This window comes from Manis pentadactyla, chromosome 10, assembly GCF_030020395.1.
Source record: "Manis pentadactyla isolate mManPen7 chromosome 10, mManPen7.hap1, whole genome shotgun sequence".
In the NCBI taxonomy this organism is placed as follows: domain Eukaryota; kingdom Metazoa; phylum Chordata; class Mammalia; order Pholidota; family Manidae; genus Manis; species Manis pentadactyla.
In genome coordinates this window covers 81,681,027-81,701,845 of record NC_080028.1, presented here as the reverse complement: position 1 = coordinate 81,701,845, position 20,819 = coordinate 81,681,027, and the positions used below count along the sequence as shown (strand labels likewise).

The following is a 20,819-nucleotide window of genomic DNA, read 5'->3' as shown; positions in this document are numbered from 1 at the left end:
AAGATCCTCTGCCTGCCAGCCTCAAGCCCACTCCAGCCTACCGTCTGCCCAGATGTCAAACACGGGTCACGTACAGACAGCCTGGACCATGGAGACACGGCCTGGGCTCAGCTATGGGCACCAACTATGTGCCCACTAATATCTATGTGATCTCAGCAAAGTGTGGCAACCGCTGCCAGTGTCCTGCCTGCAGCTCCTTGGGGTGCCAACGACTACACAAACATCTTCAGCTCAGTCTCAGGACTTATTTCCTGGAGCAGCTGCAGGTGCTGGGGAATCAATGCCCCCAGAAGCAGCCCTCAACCAGACAGACAGGAGTTGGTGGACAAACACCCCAGCTGCCCGCCTTTGCAGGGACTCTCCAGGCAGGCACTGGGCATGGTTTTCTGTATCTCCCCAGTGGGGTTGACCACGTGCTGCCCACACTGGCTCTCTGACTGCACAGCCTTCACTGCCTCCTGCCACTCCCCACCGCACTGCCCCAGACCCACACAGGGTTTCCTGGGATCACCTCCTAAATCAACTAATTGCACCTGTATCCCCATCTCAGGGAACCCAAAGAAAGAAAGTCACTTAACCTTTTGGGCCCTGGTTCTTCTAGGGAGAGAATTCAATAAGTCAGTAGACAGAAAGTGCTGACACTAGTGCCTTGCAGTATGTTTGTTTAATAAATGAAAACAAAAAGATCAAGACCATTAGAGAAAACCCCACCCCTTCTTGTTCCATCCTCCTCAACAAACACAAGTACCAAGTGGTAAAACAATCTTTGAGACCCACACAAAAATGCGCCGCTCAGCCTGAGTCCTGGGCCAACTGGGAGGCTCCACGTGCTGGCCGTCTGGAAGGCCCAGCTCAGCCGGATTAGGGAGCACAAGCCACTCCCTTTGGGCTCTCAGAGGCTGCCGGCGATGGTGTCCATGGGGCAGACTATTCGCAAGGTAAATGGGCATATCCAGGGGACCCCCAGCCTTGCAGCTGCGTGGGGATCTGACAGCAGACAGTCACTGCTTGGCAATCCCAACTTTCATGTCTTTCTGTTACTGCCACCTAACTCAGCACCCCTCCAAAGTCCAGATCTCCCCTCCACATCAACCTAAAGAAGTTTGGTTGAATGAATGGGCAAATGACCCCTCCTGGACCTCAATCTCTCATCAGTTTCCCAAAGCCTCCCAAGTCATTCCCCTGTTGGCCTGGTTAGTTTCTAAGCTCAGCATCCAATCCAGTGACATGGTGACAACTAATCCCAGGGCCGGGCAAGACATAGGTAACAGAGTGGTTAGGTGGACAAAACATGCCTTAGGTGGGCATGACAAGGCCAGCATGCTGGAGAAGCTGTGGGCCCACAAAGTGGGTGATGGCTTATTGCAAGCTGATCCCTGCCTGCACCTGCTGCAGGCATAGCTGCCTAGTGCCCTCCACTCCCGTTGCATGTGGCAAGCCCAGGCCCAGCTTGGGAGCAGGAAGGGTCCAGTCTCGGTAGCCCCAGTGTCAGACCACCTTACAACTTTGTGCCAGGGTTCCCCTAGTCTTTTGGAAATCTGCCAGCCTGGCTGCCCTCCTGGGGAAGGCATTTAGTAGGAAGGGTAGGGCCGTCTTCCCCTGTAGTCCTCAGCAACAAGAGGGCATGCACTTAGGAAGTGCTCGTGCCTGTGGGCCCTGTGGAGAACATCACCATTTTGGGGGTGTGGCTTAAACTTTGAGTATTGCTGGGGTCAGGCGGGAAGAACAGGGGAGATTTACCCTCCTCTGACGTGCCCAGGAGTTCCAAGGGGGCTGGAGGGAGGCTGGCCCCCAGTGGAACCCCACCTGGCAGAGGGTCTAGGGCCCTCAAGGGACTCACTGGGGGTGAGGACCTGTCTCCACAGCAGCAGCCACAGCAGCCGCTGGCTAGGATGGCCTCGCCATGCTCTTCCTGCCCGTGACACTGCTTCAGGTGGCCACAGAGGTGGCAGGTAAGGGCTGAGTACACAATGCCGCTCCCCAGGTCATCCCTGAGGGGCTCTGTGGCCGGCTCTGGGCAGAGCAGGGCCTTCTGGCTATCCTCACCCTTTACCACTGGCTCCAAGCCAAAGTGCTCTGGGTTGCTGCTTGGGAACAATGAGTTCTGAGGGCTGTGAGGTGGCTCCATGTCCAGTCCAAAGGTGAACAGGGGGCCAGGGACTGGGGCAGAAGCTGCAGGACAGCCAGGAGTGAGGCTCTGGAAGGGCCTGTAGCCCCCCTCCCCATTACTGGCCTCAATCCCAGATGTCCCTGGGCAGATGACACTGTTAGTGATCAGACTGGAGAAGGCCTTGTACCCAGCTTCTCCCGAAGAGCCAAAGCCTGCCACCCCACTGTCCTGCAGTCCGCGCGGCCCCACCATGTGCACAAGCTCCCGGTAGGCACTCGTGGGGGCTGAAGCGGGGGCTGGGGCTGCCCTGTGCTGGAGCACACTCTGGCGGAGAATCTGCTCCCAGGTTTCCAGCTGTGGCCGGGGTGCCGTGGGTGGCTCAGAGGGCTGCACTGCAGAGAGGACACTGGAGTCCGCTTCCTCCAGGCACTCGGCCAGCTGTGGGTCTGAGTCGAGCTCTCCAGAACCTGAGGACTGGCTCAGGAAGTCGCTGAAGCGGCGGTAAGCGGGGTTGTCTGCGATTACCGAAGGCGTCTCTGTGAAAGCCAGGCTGGCTGGGCTCTGTGTCAGAGTAGTCAGTGGATTTGACTCTGGGTTAAAAGTCTGCTCCTTGCCCGGGGACAGTGCCTCCTGGGGCTCCTCACTTGGGAACTCAGCCCAGGGCATCTGGGTACTTCCTGATGGTGGAGGAAGGCACAACCCCCACAAGCCCTGTGGGCAGAAGCCCCCATTCTCACCCTCAAGAATGTCCAGGAACAGGCGCTCCGTCAGCCGGGCCGCGATGCCCTCCCTGCCCTCCTGGAAGCTGCTCCCACTGTTCTCAGGCGATGGGCAGAAGCTCTCATTATCTTCTTCCACCTCCTCCTCTTCATTCTCTACCTGGGCCTCAAAGATCTCCACACACCGCACCACACTGACGTCTTCTGGCCAGAGGACCATCTTGCTGACCTCTACAGGGTGCCATGCAGGTTTTCCAGGACCCTGAAAAGGCCCATTTTTGGCAGCCTTGGAGGAATCCTCATCCTTTTCTATTCCATGCTCCAGTAAACAGGGCAGGAGCTTGGTAAGACAAGTCTTCCAGTGTCTGCAAAAGCAAAGAAAAGCTTGCTCAGCATTGTTTCACCACTTGAAAAACTCCTAGTCATCCTTCAAAGCCCAGCTTCAAATCGCCTTGGACTGATGTCTATTACAGACATGTTTGCTGACTTTATAAGTAATAATCTATCAGTCTATCTTCACTACTAGACTGAGAACTCCTTGAAAGTAGGGCTTGTGTCTTACTTTGGGATTTCTGGAGGCTGGCACATAACCTGGCATCTAATACAAACTCAGTCTATTGAATAAAGAAAAGTCTTTGTCTGGGATCATGGCATTTAAAACACCTACCAACATCCCAGGATAAGTAATGACCAATTAGAAGAGCTGTGAAGCCCGAGGGCTGGAGAAGAATCCTGGAGTCCCTTGGTATGCCAGGTATAAACCCTTTAGTTAATGAATTGTGGGTAGTCCAGGAGGCCCTGAGGTGATGGTGAAACACTCAAGGGTTCAAGATACTGGCTATTTGCCAACCAGTGTGTGATTACGTCAACATTTTCATAACTGGCACAGCTGTCCAGGTTGTTGACTCTATCACCCAGGCCAGACTGTACTCCGAGGGGGTTCACCACGTGCCGGATTCCCTCAGTGAAACCCAGGGGGCTCAGTCAGGAGCCCGCCTATCCAGACGACCCCTCCTTCTGCTACTGCTCAAAGCCCAATGTCACAGGGCAAGCGCTGAATGTCAAGGAAGAGAAGGTAGGCATCTGGGTATTTCCTGAAGGCGGGGAAACACTCTCAAGCTTGGGCCCACTGCTCCAGTTCCATCACCTTCCAAATCCACAGAGGTTACGGCCTAAGTTCATATACGTACAGGCACTTGGCTGGTTCCTGGCCTCGGGACTGCTTCCCCCACAGCGGCACCTAAAACAGAGAGACAGCCAATGAAACAGAGCAGACAGACCTCCCAGCACAGCCTGGCACACAGCAGTGCTCAGGAAGTGTTGCTGTGGAAAGACTGTAAGCCTTGACCTCGCGCAGGTCTGAGGTCTGCTGGGTCACCTCAGCTCTCTGAGCCTCAGGGCCCTTACAGGTGAATGGGCTGGGAAAGGGCATGTGATGCAGTTCTGGCAGTGAGAACTGGGGCTCTGCCGGTGCTTCGGGCACAGTTTCCTGCCCTTCAGAGGAAGACACAGGAAGCCTGCCTGCCTCTCCCATTCTTTCGGCCTCCTGCTCTGGTACAGGCATGTCTCCAGGAGATGATATGGAAATGACATGAGGGGTCACTCCTCCCAAGGAAGGGGGAAGAAACCAAGAGGCCAGCTGCAGAGGAAGCCGTCTCGGCTGAAAGAAGAGCCATGGGGCAGTGGGGAGGGAGTCAAGGCCTCTGGGTGCTTAAGGACTACATACAGGTGCTGAATCCATCCACCCGAACGCTTCCTGGATTCCCATGTGCAATTCCAAAAGCCAGTGAAGAACCTCAACATCCCAGACATTGTGAATCACACTTCCTGACACACGCAGCCCAAGCATCCTAGCCAACCCCTTCTCCTACCTGGGAGTCCTGGATGACAATGGCCACGAGGGCACTGTGGGCTGGGTTGGGGATCTGGTCCCACCATTCTTTCTTAATCCTGAAAAAGAAAAGAAAAAGGTATTGGTCCCTGAATCACTGACAGGTTGATGCTCCTCCCATAAAAATGAACCTGGTGGCCAATATTCACTGGGGGTCAGAGACCATGTTGGCTGATTTTTTAATGTTTTACTGTAACTTCATGAAAGGTTCTACTGCTAACCCCATTCTACAGGTGAAGACACCAAGACCCAGACAGGTGAAGGGACAGCCAGCAGGCAGAAGCCAGGTCTGTGCTCCAGCACCCTGCTACCCAGAATGCAGTTCCTGACGTGGCCTGTTCTGTCCTGAGTGGGAGCAAGCCCCAGGGTGTTAGGAGAGGCTCAAGCTGCAGAGAGAGAATTCTGGGTTTCCTCATCACAAGCCCCTCTGGCATAGCATAGGAGAGCCTCAGATGGCCTGAGAAGCTGCAGGAAATCCAGGGAAGAGACAGATTCCTTCTCTTTCCCCGGGGTCACCTGGAGTCACACAGTGTTGGGGCTGGGAGGGAGGGATCTTGGATCGTCTCTGGATTAGCCTGTACTCACTCTACTCAGTCAACATGCACCCATTGAGCACCTACTTACATACCACTCTCTGTGCCAGGCCTGGGGGACGCAATAGTAGCCAAGACAGACAAAAACCCTACCCTCACAGAACTGACCTTCTAGAAGAGGGAGACAGGCAAACAGATGCAGAAATAATTACATGGCATCACTCATTCATAGGGTAAGTGTCATGCACAAAAATAAAGATAAGGGAACACAGAGGAACAGAGAGTGATCCAGGAAAGCCTCTCTGAGGAGATGACTCTTGAGTGGCAACTGAAGGTGGAGGAGGAGCCACATGGTGCCTAGGAAAGGGGCTTTTTAGGCAGGGAGCAGAGCAAATGCAAAGACTTGGAGGGAAGGACTTGCTTGGTATGTTTAAAGAACAGCAGAAGTTGGAGTGCTGCAACATAGTGAATGGTGGGGGAAACAGGAATAAGTGATGGGGAAACTGAGGCTCAGAGAAGGGGAAAGGCCAGCCCAGGGGCACTCAGAGGCACCAGCAACAAGATGTGGAGAGAGGAACCTGCATTCCCTGCATATCTACTTGCAAAGTGTGAGACACTTTCACTCATGTCAGTCCCGAACCACTGCCAGGCCTTACAGGCTGAGCAAGGGCTCCCCAGTCCCATTTCAGAGGTGGAAAGACTGAGGCTCTAAGACCACGATTCCAAGACCTTGAGCTCACTGGAAACAAGGGTCCTTCTACCACCCACCCACTATGACCCAGGGCTCTCTCAGAACTTCTAGGACTAATGAAAACTCTCAGCTGCAAAGGAGGGACCCAGGTTTGACAGGTTCCGTGACTTGTCGGCCACGTGGCCACCAGGCTCCAAGGCCAGGATGTGATCCCAGGTCCCTGCCTCCATCAGGGCAGTTATCTAGAGTACCTCTGTCCACTGCCACACGTCCCCAGGTGCCTGTGCCACACCCTGGGCACCTATTGTGACTCACCTCCCTCCTGCCAAAGGACAGTTGTCCCCCACCTCTTTGGCAGCTCATTGCCCCTAGACTGGTCTCAGCTCAAGTCTCACCTCTTTGGAGGGGCCTGCCCTGGCCTCCCCATCCAAAATAGCACCCTAGAAACATCTCTCCCCTTTGCCCTGGTATATTTCCATGAGAGTCTGGCCCACACTGGAACATGGTTGCAGTTGTTGTTGACCTGACACCTTCTGTTCCCCAACAAGGACACCGGGTCCTTGTTGGTCTTGTTCTCACCTGCTACCCTGGTGCCTAGTGCATAGGAGCTGTTCAATAAATACTTATGGTTGAACAAAAGGACCGAAAGCTGTGGGGGAGTTCCCAACCCCTCCCACCCCAGAGGGCTGGCTCCGTGGCACCTTGTGCCCACGTGCGGGACTCACTTGATGATGCTGATATAGCAGACTGGGCAGACAGCCAGGATGATGACGCAGGTGATGCTGATGCCAAGCGAGAGGCGCTGCTCCCAGGGCCTGTAGTCTGAAAGTGGGAGGGAAGCCATGAGCCTGCATCACCCCAGGCAGAGCCTGGTCTCTGGGTCCCCAGAGCTGGTGACTGAGGCCTCGGGAAAATGTCCTCTGAGCCCTGGGCCATCTGTCTGCCACCACACTGTCCCTCCTTCCCTCTCCTGTCCCCTCCTGCACATTGAGCCCTTGCCACACTGGCTGCCTTGCTGTCCCCTCCTCCAAAGCTCAGTGCCACCTTGGGATCTTGAACTTGCTGTTCTCTCTTTCCTGAAGCACAGAGTCAAGTGCAGGGACTCTGGAGCCAGGCTCTGTCATATCCTTGCTGGTGGCCCAGGACAATTCCCTCACCCTCTCTGTGCCTCGGTTTCCTCATTGCATGATGGGGTTGATAATAGTACTTATGTCCCAGATTGTAAGGATTACAGGATTTAATATATAAGGTACTTGGGACAGTGCCCATGTGTCCATAGCCTTGCTGGTACCATCTTCACACAGCCAGCACCTTCCCACTTCACTGCCACCTGCTCCAAAGAGATGTCCTCCACACCCTCTCCTGTTGCCCCTCCCATCACTCCATCCTCTTACCCTGCTTTATGTTGGTCCCAGACTTACTGCCATCTGGGTGTAGGTCCGATTTATTTTTTGTTTACCTATTTATTTTCTGTCTTCCCCCATAAGAATGTCAGTACCATAACAGCAGCAATTTTTGTCTGTTTTATTCACCACTGATTCCCCAGCATCTAGGACAGGGCCCAGCATGTAGTAGAAGCTCAATAAATATGTGTGGAAATAAAAGTGTGTGTCCAGCACATTGGTAAGTTCCATACAAGCTATTTCTCTTCCTTTCCTTTCCTCCCCCCAAAGTAGGGTTAAATCAATTCGACAAAATTTCCCTAAGCACAACTGTGTGTCTGGCCCTATGCTGGGTGCTGGAGTTACTACCCATGGAGACCAGAGTGGAGACAGATGGGTCAGGAGAGAGCCACAGAACATGATGAGCCATGCTGAGAGGTGTGGCGGGTGAGCCGGGTCCCTGCCAACCGCCCGTGCCCAGTGCTGTGAAGGGCCGGTGAATGTTCACAACATCCCTTACTCCTCCCCCTTGTACAGATGTGCCTGAGCCAGCCTCCCCCTCCCAACAGCTCTCACCCCTTCTTTGCCAGGTAGCAATGTGGCCCCCATGGGGCTTGGGCCAATCATGATTATCTTATTCCCCCTTTCCAGACCTTTGAGTGTCCAGCCTCCCTTGCAGTTGGGAGAGGCTGTGTGACACTTGTGGTCAATGAGATGTAAGGGGAGGTCTGGTAGGAAGCTTCTGGAAAGACTTTTGCTTCCTGATAAAAAAGAGAGAAACATGAGGTGCTTTCATTTCCTTTGGGACTTGGACCATGAGGGTATGTGCAAAAGATAACTTGGACCCATGAGGTGACAAATCTAAGATAAAATGCTACTAGGCTGATGGAGGAAGGAAAGACAAGACTCTGGGGTGACATCCCTGAGCTGTTGTATAGAGCTGGGAAGGTCTGCTGGTAAAATTGCATTTTATGTGAGATAAGTCAATATTCCTATTGCAAAAGCCATATGTGACAGAACTGAAAGAGTTGTTTTGGGTATGTAGCTGCCCAGCGAGGGACTACATTTCCCAGAACCCCTTGTGGCTATATGTGGCCATGTGATCGGTCTCACCAATACCGCTTGAGAGGAAGTGATGTGTGTCAGTTCTGTGCTCAGGTTTTTAAGAGGCAGGTGCAGACTCGCCTATTGTTGGCCAGATACAGATGATAGCAGGGCCTTAGAACAGAGATTCTTAACTTGGGGTTCACAGACCTCAATAAGTTTACAGATAGAATTCAGGAGTCTGGGAAGTTGGCTAGGAAAGAAATAACATCTTATTTTCACTAATTTCTAACACTTAGCATTTTCTCCCTTTAGAAAATGAGGAAGCTGTAAGATAAATTCTAACCGAAATAAGCAGGCCACAAGAGGCAACAAAGGGCCAGGCAGTTTATTTGAGCGCAATCCCGGGCGAGGTTCACCAGTCTGATACACAGGCTGGAGAAGTTGCCCCTACCTAGATAGTCGGGGAGTTTTTTTATAAGCACAGGGAGGGGTGGGGGAAGTGGGCCAAGCCAGGGGTATGTGGGAAATTTTTTATTGGCTCAGGGTTGGGTGATGGACAGCCAGAGGTCTCCTCCTTCCAGATGGAGGGGGTCTGCATCCAGGGTTTGTCCGCACGTCATGGGACTGGAATCCCGGAAGAGCTATCCGTTCCTTCCTTATATGGCACAGAGCTATTTGGTGCTGTCTTTGTTCCGTTTGCACCATCTTCGCTTTCCTCCCTCCAGTGCTTCCAGCCTTACATATACCATGTTAGGTGGTAACTCTGTCACCTGCAGTTAGAGGAATTCTACAATATGGAAACCCAGATGCTCGGCCAGGGGAAGTATCTGGCCACAGAATAAAAGTGGGGAGCAGAGCTTCTAACCGCTCAGGACTCCCAGAACTCACAGTTAGTCCAGTTGGTGCTGGGACTCCACTCACTCCAAGTGCTATTGTAGATCTGGGCCCAGGCCCTCACTCGTGCACTGTAGGAAGCCCCAGACTTTAGGGTGCTGGCCACCAAGCGGAGGGTGGGCTCCATGTAGGTCACATTATAGATTCTGAACTGGTAGAGGAAGGGGAGACATTAGTGCACCAGAAGGTGGGCGGGGAGTACCAGCTCCCACCCTGGCTGCTGTCAATCACTGATCCCACAGTGTTAAAGAGCCCCCAGTCTGGGTATTTGGTTTTTCCTCCAATTCAGGCCTTTGTTTGCCACTTCCACGACTGACCAGACTTGAGCAGATGGGACAGGGAACTGGTCCTCAGCCTGCCTCCCCACCACCATTAGTCATGTGACACTACTGGGCATGTTGATGAGCCTGACTTTTAGCTTCCTCATCTGTAAAATGAGGGTAAAGGTCACTACTGTCACTTTCTGGCTGTGTGACCTGAGGTAGATGACATAACCTCTTTGGATCCCAATGTCCTTCTGCAAAATGGTCATAATAATAGTGCCTACCTCCCAGGGTTTTTGTGAGGTTTAAAAGGGCTAATACGGGTAAACACTTAGGACAGGGCCTGGCACGCAGGGAGCACGAGAGTGATCTCCTGAAGCACAGATAGGGTCACTGCATCCCTCTCACTCTGTCATGGGCTTTCCAGAGCCTCCACAGTCAAGCCCAAACTCACTGGCCTGGAATCTCAGCCCTGCCCAACCTAGCTCCCACTGGGAAGGGACTTCTAGGATCTGTTGTTCAGTGACAAAGGTAAGGTGAAGGTTGGTATGTGCTGTCTGCTGCCTTTTATGCTTAAAAGAAGTTGGGAGGGGAGGTGTGAGGCCCAGTGATGGTGGCACAGCCTCTGAGACTGCCCCCACAGTCTCCACCATGCATCACAGCCTGTGTGATCCCCCCTTTTGGAGTGTGGCCAGGGCCTGTGACTTCTTCCTAACCAACAGAATAAGGCAAAGGTAGTGGGTGCACAGGGACTACACACACATGATCACACTGACTGAGAGTGTGATGCCAACTTGCTAGGAGGCTCTCTCGCTTGCTAGCTTCGAGCAGGCCACACGGGGAGGAACTGAGGGCAGCCTGCACCAGACACCAGGTGAACCTGGGGCCCTCAGTCCAACAAGAGACAGTGCTGGCATCACAGGGGCTTGGCAGTTATCCTTCCCCAGCAGGGCCTCAGGTGAGACCCCAGGCCTGACCAGCCCTGTGATTATAGCCTTGTGAGACCTTTGGTGGAGGACCCAGCTAAGCCCCCACCAAACTTCTGAGCCCCAGAAACTACTGGACGATAAATGTGTGCGGTCTAAAGCAGCTACATTTGTAGCAATGGAGAACAAACTCGGTGATGTACAAACATACATGTTTGCTTGTCTAGGCATAAACCCTCTCTGGAAGGACACACATGCCTCAAGATCTCTGCCTGCTCTAGCCTGGCCTTCCTTCCCCTTCTGGCAAAAGAGGGAAGAGCGGTAAACCTCTGGAAAGGGGAACTGGAAGCTGGGGTCAGGAGAGAAACATTTCCATTCTCAGTCCTTTCATACCACCTGAATTTTTTACTTCATGTAATTATTTTTTAAATAAAAAAGACCTTTAAAAATAAAAAAGGAAATAAAATCCATTCTCAAGATCAACTCTGAAGGCAAGGGAGAGGCCCCGATCCTCTGCCCGGAGCCCCTCTCCAGGAAGGGTCCACCCCTTTGATGCTCTCCCTCCTCCTTGGTCCAGCAGCCCCTTCCCAACAAGCGGTGGCTCTGCTTCCACTTGTAGGTTGGAAGCACATTTGGGGAAATGGTCTGGGGCAATGTGAGCCGAGACATGGCTTTGCATGAGGAAGCAAAGCCCCAGTGGGTTGCTGGAGAAGCTGGAGGCCAGCTGGAGCTCCCAAGGAGGCTGAGATTGGGGTAGGAGCTGCAGGGGACTAGGGCAGGAGAGGACACTCACTCTTGGCCTTCCTTCCTTTCCAAACATAAGCAAGCAGGAGGCCACAGCTGGGCCTAATTTGCCAAAGGAATCACACACCCTGGAGAAGAGGAGGAGATTGGGAAATGTTTTGCTAAGAAATAAAAAAAGAAATCAGAGCTTCAGAGAACTGCTTGTGGTTGGTTTGTTTTTAATGAAAGGCCAGGTGTTCAGGGGACCCCTAAGAGAAAGATCCAGGAGAGGAAAAACAGCATAGTTTCCAAAGTTCAAATCTCAGTTCTTCCATTTCTAGTATGGGGCTCTGGGTGAGTAATTCCACTTCTCCAAGCCCCAGTTTCCATGTCGCTGAAATGGAGAGACCATCATGGTCCCACATGTAGGACTTCACCAACCACTGGTAATAACAAAGGTGGCTGGCACATAGTAGGCTCACAAGAAATGATAATCATGATCATAGGATGGCACTCATGACTCTGAACAGACTTGTGGCCTCATTTTCTGATTTTTCACTATACACACTCCCACATCCCCGTATTCCTCAGATAAGCCATGAATTTTCAGACCTCCAAGCCTTTGCTCATGTTCCCTCTGCCTGGCCTACTCTTCCCTTCCTTCCTGATGTAGAAAACTCCTCTACATCCTTAAATGCCCAGGACAAACTCCACCTCCACTATGGACCCTTGTCCAGAAACCATCCAGGACAATGATAAGTTCTATCTCCAAAATCCCACAGCAAGTTTCTATTATCTCTTCTTAGAATTGATCTCATCAATGTAATGTACAGCACAGAGAATATAGTCAATAATATTGTACTAACTTCATATGGTGACAGATGATGACTAGACTTATTGTGGTGTTCATTTTACCACGTGTACAAATGTCAGATTACTGTGTTGTACACCTGAAGCTAAGGTAATATATATCAATTGCATCTCAATTAAAAAGGAAAAACAAACAAACAAAAAATTGATCCTATCAGTCTGAGCCACAGCCGGTGTCTACAATACTACAGCAAACAGAGCTGGACACCTGCACAACATCTAGCCACTGGGGTCAGGAACCCAAAGCTCAGGGTCTCTGTCTCCAGCTCCAGGGTTAATGCTCACTGGCTTAAACCACTCATGGCCATCCCATCCCAGCTTGTGATTGGTTAGCATGGAGCATCTATCTAACTAGCTCTGGCCAATGAGTAATGAGGGGCTTTTCAGGTTGGGCTCTGTCCTTGGGAAGGAAAACATGGTAAAGGGTGTCTCAGTAGCCTCTGCCCCACCAAGAAGAAAAGCTGGCCTGGGACACCCCTGAGCACCGCCATGGCCCCTGAGCCATTCTGTCTCCTGGCTGGTGCCTGGCCCTAGGTCCAACATGCAGCTGCGTTTCTGCCAGCCCAGTCCCTGGCTCCCCAGTTTCCTTTGGGGAGCCACCCTTCCGCATTCTCAGCCATCTGGTCTGGGTGGCATGGACCCCTCCTGCAGCTCCAGAGGTGGGCTTGAGCACCTCCGCCCCCGGCCCGTCTGAGCACAGCACCAGTCCCCTCTCTCCCGCCTGCAGCCTGTAACAGGTTCAGAGACTGGCCCGTGATCCGACCAGGCCTCAGGACTTTCACTGGGACTACGTGGAAAGAAAAACTTCCCACTGCAACCTTGGCATGTAGGCCTGGAGCTGCAAGTGGGCACACTGGTCACTACATAAGGGAAGAGACTGCCTAAAAATGAAGCAACACAGACTAAAGCACGGCCAGGAAATGGACAGATTCCTGGAACCTGGAGCAAGCCACGATGAGCAAATAAATAACATTTCTTTGGACTCTCTGGGTCACAGCCTTCTGTCCCTCCAGCCTATACACTGAACTAGCCTTGTACGGGATCAGGACATGGGAAAGAGATTTACTGACTGAGTAGAACCTGCCTCTCTCCTTGGCATCTGTGCAGCCCCCTCCCCCTGCTCTCTGAGCCTCTGTTGTGTGAGCACAGCTGTTTTATTCTTTTCCTACCGCACAGCCTGGCCCAGCGCCAAGGGGGAAACCACACCTGAGAGATATAAATCAACACCCAACACCTCCCTGGCTTGGCCAGGAAGAGAGGAAACAGTGGCAGAAGCTTACTGGGATCTTGAGGCGTTTGGGGCCTGCTCCCTGGCAGCTGAGGCCAGGCCAGCCTCAATCCTGGAACACAACTGTGGCACAGAGCAGACCCTCAATCACTCTGTCAGAGGGAGTCAAAGGCCAGGACAAGGCAGGGAGGCCGATGGGGACCTCCAAGGCCTGCAGCACTCGGAACAGGAGGATGCCCACCAGGTACTTTGTGCCAGGCAGGGGAGCTGGTCTGTATCACACACTGTGCGCTCTCAACAGCCCTGTGGGGTAGGTACCCTTGTTATCCCATGTTACAGATGAGCACACTGAGGCACAAGGAGGTCAGGCAACATGCTCAAGTTCACACAGCTGGCAAGTGGCACGGCAAGTGCTAGGACCCAGCTCTGTGGGACCCCAGGGTCCATGGTGTCCCCTGCGACATGAGGGGAAAACACAGGTGGCATAAAGCAGTCTCCACCCCACCGCAACTACAATGGAGGGGGGCAAGACATCTCCTGTGCACGGCCCTGCCCTTATTTGATGGCTTCCTGTACATCAGCTCTCCTTTTTTAAAAATGTCAACACATTCATTTAGAAGTGAACCCCGCTATGAATGCATGACTGGAAAGCAAGCACCAGATGCCATGAGACGCTGCTGAGGGCAGAAAGGGGTTTCCTGAGAGAAGGCTCTGAGCCTGCAGCCTCTTCTCTCTGCTTAAAAGGATTAATAAACCTATCAGCTCAGCTGAGACACCTTCCTTGGCCAGTCATGGTTGGGAGGGAGCCAATGTAGAGCAACTGTCTCACTGTGGGACTCGGTCACTTCAGGGTGCAGCCAAGGACCCACTTAAAATCTCAAGTGCCCCATCCCCCAGGATATAGACTCAACCCCAGAGCTTTCCTTTACACATGAGCGCAGTGCCCAGAAATAACTTCCCTTCTCTGCCCCTGGGGATTGGGGCCTAGAGTCAGGGAGGGTCCGGCCTGGGCACAAGTCTAGGTCCCTGAGTTTGCTGTCCGGTCCCAGGGCCTGAGTCTCCTCCTGCCCAAGTCCGGGAGGTGGCGGAGAAACCCCACAGTGCCCACTCACGTCCGCAGGGTCATGTTCATTTGAAACGTTGACCAGGTAGGTGAGCTCCTGATGCAGGTAATTCTCAGCAGGGTACGGGTTGCTCCACGTCAGCACCCAGGTCTGGGAGGTGGGGTGGATCGTGAGGTTTCCGGGGGCCCTGGGTTTCACTGCAGAGAAGTGGTACCTGGTGAGTGGCTTGATGAGGTGCCAGAAGGGGACATATCCCACAGCCAAGGGGTCATTTAGGTTTGCTGTCAGCAGCGCTTCCGTAGTATGTTTGTGGAAACCACACAGGTTTAGTGATTATTAACTACCTTCCTACAGTGAATGCAAAGTGTATACGCACAGTAACCCAACCTCTGCTTTTCCCTTTCTTCTCTCACACATCTGTGTATTATATTATTAGTTATTAATAAGTATTTCTCTTTATTTCGAGTCATGTGTTTTACAACTTAGTCCCTTTTTAAGCAATCATATCCTTCACAGGTACACAGTAGGCATTAAAACCAACATACACCTGTAAAAATTACTTTAACGCATAGATTGGTTCATGGGTCAACTGAAACCACCCCCTGGCCCCCCACACCATGAACAGGCCCTTCAGGAACTGCTGATGGAGTGGGGAGGACTGGGAGCTCTGCAATCCCTGCAAGAGTACTGCCATGGCTGCTTAGTAGCTGTGTGATCTCAGGCAGGTGACCTGCCTTCTCTGTACTCTCGTTTACTCCACTGCAAAATGGGCATAATCATTTTCTTCTGGAAATCGAGGCTCAGAGAGGTATTGTGACTTACCCAAGGTCACACAGAAAAATGGTGTTTTAAACTCCTGTCACTACACCCCAGCAAGCTCGTGGGGGAATTCCTGCAGGGACTCTGGGTACCAGAATAAGGTCAGCCTTCCACGGTCCAGACTGCCTGACGAAGCAGCAACTGACCAGCTGACAGAGGGTGGAAGGACAGTCCCCAGTTCAGTTTTGGATTGGCAGCAAGCGTTCCTTCATCCCAGAGTTAATTCCAGCATATACCGAACAGCTTCATCCCAAACCCCAGTCTGGGCACTTAAATTCAGGGAGCTGAGATATCAGAGCTGCAGGGGACCTGATACACTACTCCAATTCCATTTCAAAGATGGGAGGAACGAGGCCCAGAAAGGGGCCAGGACTGCATTAGGTTTGGGAACATGCAGGAGGCTGCTTGGACCCCCTCCCCAAAATGGAGCCTGCACCCCTGCCCTCGAGCCCAGCTGCAGGAGCACCTGCAGCCCCACCCTCTCCAGCCTGCTCACCGTGGGAGCTGGGCTTGAAGCTGTCGCTCCACAGCTGCTGCCTCCCAGCCCACAGGTCTAGCTGATAGACGTCCGCTATGACTGGCTCAGCAATCAGCATAGGGCACATGCAAACCGTGCTTTCTCTGTTCTCAGGGACACACGTGTGGTTTCTGCAGACACAGAAAATGTGTTAGGCCAGTTGTGTTTAGGCTGGCTATGACCCACGGGAGTCCCGGGGACATGCCTCAAGGAGCCACAAGAGCTTCCAGCTTCCTGATAATTCTGTCTCCAAGATCTGGGGACTAGGGAGTGGACAGGCCAGGGTGCTGTGGGGACAGCAGACTAGGACTGTCTTCCTTGCTGGTTCCAGCCCCTCCCAGTACCCACCATGGATCTTATACACCCCTTGCCATGCATGGTCTTGGTCCCAGAACTTGGTTCATCCCTGAAAGCCAGTCAAAGGGAAGAACCTGAGACATTAAAGAATTTGTAAGACCGTGTGTGTATCACAGCGTAACTCCGTATAACAGAGTTTATTCCAGTGTAGAGTGGACTGTGGCATGCCCTGGTAAGTTGTCCACAGGCATGTGCCCCGTGCACCCCAACATAATCCTACATGCCACGTAAAACAGCCAACTCACATCTCATGAGCTAGGCCAGGGATCAACCAACATTCTCCGTAAAGGGTCAGATAGTAAATATTTTGGGCTTTGAGGGCTGTACCATTTCTACCCCAACTACTCAACTCTGCTGGTTGTAGCTCAAAAGCAGACACAGATAATACATAAACGAATGGGCATGGCTGTATTCCAGGGCAACTACTTACAAAAACAGATGGTGGGCCAGATACAGCCCATGGGCCATAGTGTGCAGATCCCTGGTCTGGGCCAATGTACCACAAACAGAATCACAGCCTGTCTACCTCAGTATATTGTGGAAAACCACATGTGTCAGTGTACCCTACATTCTGGGGTGCTGTACCTCCCAGTGTGCCCCGTTGCAGGCCTGTGTACCCAGTCATGTCCTGGATGGGTACCAGGACCTGTAGCGGTACCCCATGTACATGGATTAGCCCAGTGAAGCCCCATGTTCTACGGTTCACCGAACATCACAGTGAACTCCACTGTTTACACTGTACCTCCAAACAATAGTCTAGTCCAGCAGTTCTCAAGTGTGGTCTGAGATCCACTAAGGTCAAGCTCTTTTCATAATACTAAAACATTATTTGCCATTTTCACTTTCTCACAGGTGTACAGTGGACTTTTCCAGAGGCTGCATGACATGGAACCTCTGCTCTGATGGCTCGCTGAGTGCAGGCTTATGTGTTGTGATTTAAAATCTTGGTTTTAGTTTCTAATAGGGTAAATATTGATAGATTTAAACTACCTAGACAAAAGCATTTTTGAGCTCACTAATTAAAAATTTAAACTAAACTAACTTTAAATTTAAAAAAGTTTTCTATTAGCTCACTAATTTTTAAGCAAGCCAAAGCATCCTGAGATCAAAAAGTTTGAGAACCACCGGTCTAGTCCAGTATTCTACCCTCTGAATACCCAGTGTTCCAGTCCAGTATTCTCTGGGGACAGTGTGCTTGGAGCTGTGGTGCACTTGCTCCATCTCACACACGCTGTGCCCTAGGGCGCCTCACCCCCAACACCATGCCCAGCAGGTCGCAGCGAACCCCATCTAGCACCATGCCTTCCAGGGCACATGGCCCAGACCTGGTGAGATCCCGGGGCAAACCCTCTGGGCACGGCCTCCCCACCTCCCAGCACAGGCTTACTCAAACCCTTCAAAATTCAGCTGGTAGAACAGGCGGAGGTCGGTGCTGCAGTTGGTGGGACCATCCATCTTCCACTCACAGGTGGAGGTGATGATGTAGTCGGAGAAGCAAGTGGGCGCATTTAGGACCTTAACACTCCCTGGGGAGACACAGGAGAGCGCTGAGCAGCTGGACTGAACAGCAGTCCAAGGGCCTGTCAAAACCAAAGAAACTGTGGTCCCAGGCATGGTGCTGTGCTAGTCCTCATAGAGCTGGGTCCAGGGCAGCTGACTGGGCCAGGTGGCATGGGGGCGATTGCTGAAGGTGAAGAAATACCCTCGGGGGCAGGGTCCTATTGTCTTCTGCAGACTCAACTACTTATCCTCGGCCAAATTAAGGGAAAAATACCTAAAAGTCTGAGGAGCTCTCTTCCACCACACCACACATCTGCCCTAGAGCTGTTACCCATTTGCCCGCTCCCTGCCCCCATCTATTCTCCTCCCTCTCTGTGCTCAGGAGGCTGACCCCCAAGTTCTTGTCTCTCAAGTGCCCTTGTCTTCTGGATGCCAACATCAAAGGCAAGATGAGAGGCTAGGGTACTTCTTTCAGCCAATCAGTGGCAGAGCTGGGATTTGAACCAGGCAGGATGTATACGGCATTTGCTGAATCATCTGAGAGCCACTGCCCAAGCTCCAGACTACCCACACCTGCCCGGCAGGTGCCTTCTTATGCCGGTGCCCCATCACAACTGACATCAGTTGGCATCTGCTTGCTGAATAAAGGGCTTATCATGTTAAGGAGTCTTAGATTATCTAATAAATATCTCAAACTCACCTCATGTCCAAAACTGACTCCTGATTCTCAGTCCCCCAAACACATGCTCCTCTGTATCTCAAAAACGATAACCTCATCCTTGCCAACTTGCTCAGGTCAGAAGCCTGGGGGCATCCTTGACATGTCTCTCTTTCACCTCGAAGCCAATCAGTCTTCACATCTAAATTCCATATGGATCCAGAAGCCAATTTCCACTTATCTCCACTGCTGATCCAAGCCACTTGGCTTACTTCAGGGCCTCCTCTCTGGCCTCCCAGCCTCCACCCTTGTACTTACAGCCAGAGGATCTTTTTTAATGCAGCAGATCATGTGGTTTCTCTGCTCAAACCCTGCAAGGACCTTCCTGAATTGGCCACCCTGTTACTTGGCTGACTTCCTCTCTTCCCTCCTGGCCACTGCCTCCACCACACTGGCCTCTTTCAGATCCTCACACTCAGGGCCTCCAATGAGAACACTCCTCCCCGAGGCACATGTATGGTCCCCACCTTCTTTCAAGTCCTGCTCAACTATCACTCAATGAGGACGTTCCCGAGCACAGATGCTCAAATGCAACCCTCCCACTCCACCCAGCTTCCTCAATTCTCCCTATTCTGTTCTATATTATCCTTTTTTGTCACCTTCTAACAATCTTTAGAATTTACTTTTAATTAGGACCCTTTGCCATTGGCTGTCCCTTCTTACTACAATGTAATCTCCTCAAGGCCAGGGATCTTTACTTTGTTCACTATCTCAGGAGCCTGACATGTAAACAGTCAATAAACGTTTGCTGAATGAATGAGTGAATGAATGAGAGGTGGTGACTTACCAGAGCCTGCCACCCACACCAGGATCAGCCAGCTCACAGGGAACATGAGCCTAGAGCGAAGCCACCCCATTGGGAGATCCTGAGGCACCTGCTGAGAGGAAGCAAGCCGGGTTAGCGCTGACTCGTGGCTCCCATCATCCTCAACATCACGGCTACCGCTTTCAGGACTCACCTTACTCCAGATACAACACCCTCACCCCCAGCCAGTTGTGTCCCAGCCTGCTAGCCCTCCGTGTTCACCAGAGCCCTGTTTACATATCAGGCAACACAGTCTCATTTTGTATTAGGCATCGGGCAGCTGCCCTCTAGTCATGTGAGTGAGCCCAGTAAGGTCGGTGGAGCTGGGCAGCCGACCTGAGGTTTGCCTCCAATGCATGAGTAGGCCTGGCAAATCAGCCGTGCCCAGGTAAGCTGGCCCCTGCAAACTCAGGCTAACTGTCTCTTACACAGCCTTGAGGTTTTGTGCTTTTGTTAAACAGCCCTGGTATTGCCCCCTCAGGTCATTACCCCACCACTTGGACTTTCTAATCCCATGGATCACTTTCACTGTTTTGTAGTTTATATAAATGGAATCATGCACTACTGTGTTAATGACACCTCACGGTATATGATTGGGGAATACAAATTAGATGGTACAGCCACCCTCAAAGAAAACACAATTCAAATCCCTCCCAAATCCCAAGTCCTGGCAATAACTCCATTTACATATTAATATCAATTCTTCCAGATCTATTTCTATTAAAACAGGGAGATAAATATGAATTCTATTTACCAAAACAGCAATGCCCTCTATATACTAAAACTTGAATTTTAAACTTATGTTATTAAATATTCCATGCCACTAAATTTAGATCCTAAACATCATATCAGTAGTATTTAGTTATGTGTCCACCATTGGATTTTAGCCTTTATTTATTATTTTTATTCTTTTGTTATTATTGTCAACAAATTTTCCTGGAAGATGAGAAATCTGATCAGAGAAACCTTTACTGCAAAAAGGAGAACAGTTTGCCAAGTGGGGACACAGCCTTTGGAACAAAATGAAGGTGTGCTCTGCAGAAGGAGAGGCAGAGAGGTTTTCAGTAGGCATAGCATAAACTGCAACTCTGGGATTTACGTTTGATTGGCTATTTTGTCAAGCCCAGCCACAAGCCTGAGTTGACTGACTACATCCAGATGGTTTGGGACTTCACAACTTATGGTCTCTTGTGATATCTCAGCAGGAACTGAAGAATATCAAAAGTCCTGTCTGGGTGCTACATTTTTCCGCTTTATCTGAGCATCTGGGGATAGGTTTGGAGTAGCTGTCTACACCAAGTACATGTGTACGGGTTGTCCTTTAAGCTGAGGAGTCATTGCAGGGCGTTATGCTTGTTTTTTAATTAAAATCTTTGGCAAAGATTGGCAGGGCAGCAAACGGCAAGGAGCATGACTGGCGCAATAGTAGGTAGGGAGTAAGGAGGACACGATGGAGCAGGGAGCTGGGGCACTGCCTGTGGTGACTGGATCTTGTATGTTGTCGGGGCTGGTGGTGGCGGTTACATATGGGTCCCAAGCTCAGAGCGATGACAAAAAACCAGTGGTTTAAGATCAGCAGCTGAGGCTAAACACTGGGACAAGTGTATAAGGAGAGAGCCAGGGTGGAGAAAGAAATTAATAGGATTAAAGCTTTCCTTGGTTAAGTATGAAGGGCTTCCTAATTTTCTAAGTGTTATCAAGAAGAGAATCGAATTTGAATTTTAAAAATGGGGCCAACAGAAGACTCTGGGTGATTCAGTCG

General features: G+C 51.5%; 1 protein-coding gene across 4 annotated transcripts in view; it reads right to left on the bottom strand.

Annotated features, from left to right (window-relative positions):
• Positions 1 to 645: 645 nt before the first annotated feature.
• IL4R (interleukin 4 receptor) overlaps positions 646 to 20,819 on the bottom strand; it is a 47,167-nt gene continuing 26,993 nt past the window's right edge. For 2 of the 4 annotated variants that reach the window (XM_036916888.2, XM_036916886.2), the window contains exons 2-10: positions 19,040 to 19,130; positions 17,422 to 17,560; positions 15,657 to 15,808; positions 14,390 to 14,538; positions 9,262 to 9,418; positions 6,670 to 6,766; positions 4,701 to 4,779; positions 4,020 to 4,069; positions 646 to 3,194 (exon numbers count right to left, since the gene is read on the bottom strand). In XM_036916888.2, the coding sequence (XP_036772783.2) occupies positions 1,631 to 3,194; positions 4,020 to 4,069; positions 4,701 to 4,779; positions 6,670 to 6,766; positions 9,262 to 9,418; positions 14,390 to 14,538; positions 15,657 to 15,808; positions 17,422 to 17,560; positions 19,040 to 19,109 (2,457 nt within the window). In that variant the 5' untranslated portion in view covers positions 19,110 to 19,130 and the 3' untranslated portion in view covers positions 646 to 1,630. The remainder of the gene's footprint in view (positions 3,195 to 4,019; positions 4,070 to 4,700; positions 4,780 to 6,669; positions 6,767 to 9,261; positions 9,419 to 14,389; positions 14,539 to 15,656; positions 15,809 to 17,421; positions 17,561 to 19,039; positions 19,131 to 20,819) is intronic. The other 2 variants (XM_036916889.2, XM_036916887.2) reach the window with 1 other exon arrangement.